This window comes from Nicotiana tabacum, chromosome 7, assembly GCF_000715075.1.
Source record: "Nicotiana tabacum cultivar K326 chromosome 7, ASM71507v2, whole genome shotgun sequence".
In the NCBI taxonomy this organism is placed as follows: Eukaryota; Viridiplantae; Streptophyta; class Magnoliopsida; order Solanales; family Solanaceae; genus Nicotiana; species Nicotiana tabacum.
This window is the reverse complement of record NC_134086.1, coordinates 168709508-168713605: the sequence shown is the minus strand read 5'-3', so window position 1 is coordinate 168713605 and position 4098 is coordinate 168709508. Positions and strand designations below refer to the sequence as shown.

At 33.1% G+C, this 4098-nt stretch overlaps 1 protein-coding gene across 1 annotated transcript; it reads left to right on the top strand.

Annotated features, from left to right (window-relative positions):
* The first annotated feature begins 712 nt into the window (after positions 1-712).
* LOC107804621 (protein IRX15-LIKE-like) lies at positions 713-2264 on the top strand. Its single transcript, XM_016628542.2, has one exon. It carries the CDS (start codon positions 1092-1094, stop codon positions 2025-2027), a length of 936 nt encoding a protein of 311 aa, XP_016484028.2. The 5' UTR covers positions 713-1091; the 3' UTR covers positions 2028-2264.
* The last annotated feature ends 1834 nt before the right edge of the window (positions 2265-4098 follow it).

The following is a 4098-nucleotide window of genomic DNA, read 5'->3' as shown; positions in this document are numbered from 1 at the left end:
AGGGTGTTAATGGATATTTAAAAATTGATGAAACCGACCGAATTGTATCGGACCGAACCAATTTTTAGGTTTCTTTTCATAAAATCGTAGATTTTCATATAAATCTATAATTGCACCGATAATTAAGTTATATTTTTTATTTTACTAAAATAAACCGAAATATTATCAAACCGTACCGAATAAATTTATATGTTAAAAATATATTTATATATTAAGTTTAAAAATAATAAACCATCTTTCATATTTTCTTAATCCATCAACCTTTAAACATTAAAAATGTCTAGATAATTTTGATACGTCTTGTAAAAGTAAGTATATTATCACATTTAACTTCTACTAGTGACTATTATATGACATTTGAAAAATACGGAAAAGTTATCGAACCGTACTGATACCGAAGAGAAACCGACGTGATTGAGTCGGTTTCGAAAAGTTTAATTTTGGTTAGACATATATAATAAAATAATTGAAAAATTGGTATCTTATAAATTTTATAAAGAAAACCAACCAAATTGAACCATTGACATTCCTAACTACTAAGGGTAAAATAAAAAAATATTATTCTAAATTTTTAAAATGACAAATAATTTAAGATAGAATCATAATAAATAATTTGAGACGAAGGAGGAAGTACTTATGTAATTACAGAATTAAATGAAAGAAAAAACCTTCCAAGTCCCTCCTTATTTAAGCGCCATAATATTGCTGGTATATCTTGCCTGCTTGCCAAACAACAACGAAATCCCTCTGAAATTGCTTATCAGCTTACCCTGCCCCTCCCCCTACTTACTTCCCATTAACTCCATTTTCAATTTTATATAGCTTTCCAAATTCCAACACTCTATCTCACATCATTCTCTTATTATTCAATTCAATTTTTATTTTTTTTTAAAAAGAAAAAGAGAGAAAGGAAAAGCTCCAAAAAAAAGTAGAGAAATATCAGTCACAGAAAAGACTCATAGTACAGAAACTAGTTACTCGTGTCGTCGTGGTATTTTTCTCAAATCCCTCCGCAATTTCTCTGTCTCCTTCTCTCTTTCCATGTGAAGAAATCACCGAAACAGAAATCTGAAAAATACAGAGACTCGATAATGAAGGCAAATAGTGCTAAGCTTATAGTTTTTCACCCTTCTCTTCACAAACAAGGATCCGGAACAGTAATTACTGCTTCTCCTCGCATTTGGTTTCTCGTTTTCCTTTCCTTTTTCACTTTCGCTTTTGCACTTTCTTTCTTCACCGCTAAGGAAACATTACCCAGTTCCAAAACCAGCTCCGTCACATCCGCCGTTAACTCTCCGTTACCGGCAACCGTATTCGACGCGCTCATTCACTATGCTTCAGTAAACTCTTCCACAGTCTCTTCTCGCATGTCGGCGGTGGAGCTGAACACAATCGCTGCCGTCCTACGCGGCTGCAAAAAACCTTGTAATTTCCTTGTTTTTGGGCTCACACACGAAACTCTTCTCTGGCATTCCCTCAACCACAACGGGCGCACAGTTTTTGTCGATGAAAGTGCTTATTTGGTCTCTAAATTAGAAGAAAAACACCCAGGGATCGAAGCTTACGATGTTCAGTTCACGACAAAAGTAAGTGAATTGCACGATTTGTTGGATTATACAAAAGAGCAGCTCAAAGGTGAGTGTAGGCCCGTACAGAATCTTTTATTTTCTGATTGCAAATTGGGCATAAATGACTTGCCAAATCACATATACGATGTGGCGTGGGACGTGATTTTAATAGATGGGCCACGTGGGTTTTCCTCGTCGGCGCCGGGAAGGATGACGGCGATATACACCGCCGGTGTATTTGCTCGGAGCAAAAAAGGTAGTGCAACAAAAACGCACGTGTTTGTTCACGAAATTGATAGAGAAGTTGAGAGAATTTGCAGTGAAGAGTTTTTATGCGGTGAGAATTTGGTAGAAACGAAGGAATTGTTGGGCCATTTTGTTGTGGACAAAATGGAGGCTAATAGGTTTGAATTTTGTTCAAATTTTGATCCTTCTTCATCTCCTTCAAAATCATCATAATCTTCTTCTTCAGGTGTTTGAGAAAAAAAAATCTCAAAGAAGATATTATTATTTTCTTTTTTTAGTATATCACGTTTATAGATATGAGTAATGTGATGTAATATTTCATAGGTTCCAAGTGTGAAATATTTTAGAACCTAAAGCATTGGTGAACCCAAGTATTGCTTTTCAAATTTTAGCTTTCTTCTTCTTTTGATTTGTTATACTATGAATTTAACGAACTTTGTGGAATTTTGCTGAAAATGACACTAGCTATTTTCTTGTTGAGCGAAATTGGTTTGGAAAATTTTGCTATTAGTAATAATTCCAATTTCTCTAATGAGTGACAACTCAAAATTATTTTCTTGTTTTAGCTAAAAAATTGCTTCAACCTGTTCATAACATAATTTCTTGTGATATACCCATTTGTAGCTCATGTGTAAGCTCTTTTTACCTTTTATTTAGGATTTTTTACCAAGTCTTATATGTTCGATGTTTGGATTTCGCATCGTACTGTCAGTTGTTTAGGATTTTTATTGTTAATCCTATAAAGGGATTTGGGATTGTTCCCCAATATTCAAATAAATTTTACTCTCTCCGATTCACGTGATCATTTTAATTTTTTATTTTAGTTTAAAATAAGTATTTATTTATATAAATAAAGAAGGAATTAATTTTATTTTTTTCAAATTTACTTTATTTACATATTTCAATATTTTAAGGTAATAATTAATTAAAATTAATTTAGTGAATATTTTTTTTCTACGAGTTTATATTTCTTTAATTATTGTATCAAAGGTAAAATGGTCCGTATTTGCATGTCGGAACGAATTTCATTTAGATATGATAATTTTTTTTTTAATATTAATTATTAATGGTGTCCAAATCAAATGAAATACATAATTAGGACATGACAAGTGTAGTTTGTGCCTTTTTTAAGAAGTTGATTCAAATCATAAACACCTTTCTTTTTGAGGAGTTGAAAACAAAGTTGACCAAATATTTCAAGATAGAATATGCAAAATTATGAGTTTTTTAGATTTAAAAGTTAAAACATTGTAATTGTAATCCAAAAATCTAATTTTGAAGTTTGGTATGATTTGAAACGAAACCAGGAGTGGACACTTGTGTTTGAATATTGGATGACCCGTCGGTGATTGATTTCGAATATTTGAAACTGAGTTTTAATAGCTCTAAATTCTCAAAAGTTGACCACGCGCATGGAGCAAACGTTATTCTAACCCGATTCAGATTGTTCGACGCGCGTGGAAATGAAGTCTAAGAGTGCGTGAGATAATAAAAGTGTCAGCGGAATTCACGTGGGCGTCAGTCCAGAATAACAGTGGGCCTACAGCAGGCCATAGGCAGGCCCACGGGCTCATTCTTCTTTTATGGCTGATCACGTGCGTCACGTGACAAAAGTCTTAAACGCAAAACGGGCTTTACGGCGGTAAACGTGTCGGTGAGGTAAAGCACTGCAGTCTGGCTCTGACCCTTAAAATGGATTACCACGTCATTTCATCAACAACAAAGAATCTGCACGAAGAAGATTCGGCCCCTTCTTCATTTGTATTGGGCCTGTGATAATCCATAACTTGTTCTATTTTTCTAAGGCTTGTTGGCCCACCTAACAATTAACCGAACGGTCCACATATCACATTGCTATTAGTACCATTATGGACAAGTTACACATTTGTCCGATCAGTCAAAATATTTTAGGAATTTTTATCTTCTATAGCAAATGTATATCTTATTTATTATAAATTAAAATTATTTTAAAATATTATTTTTTATAGCTACATTTTATATTTTATAGTAAAATAAATATTTATGGTATATATCCTATCATTGAGGCATTAAATATACTATTTATGTTTTTATTCTCTCTTAGATAGCTGGACATACCTATTTTTAAGGTGATTGCCGTTACATTATTCATGAATACATAACGCGAATACATGTGAATACATGCACATACAGCTGAACTGCCTGATTTTAGGCATTTTTTACTGCTGTATTCATGAATACAATAGCGTGAATATATGTGTATACATGCTCGTACAACTGGACTACCCTGATTTTAGGCGTTTTT

Excerpts from the sequence above, each read along its gene's own strand:
- LOC107804621 (XM_016628542.2), top strand. The coding sequence starts at position 1,092 with ATGAAGGCAAATAGTGCTAAGCTTATAGTTTTTCACCCTTCTCTTCAC.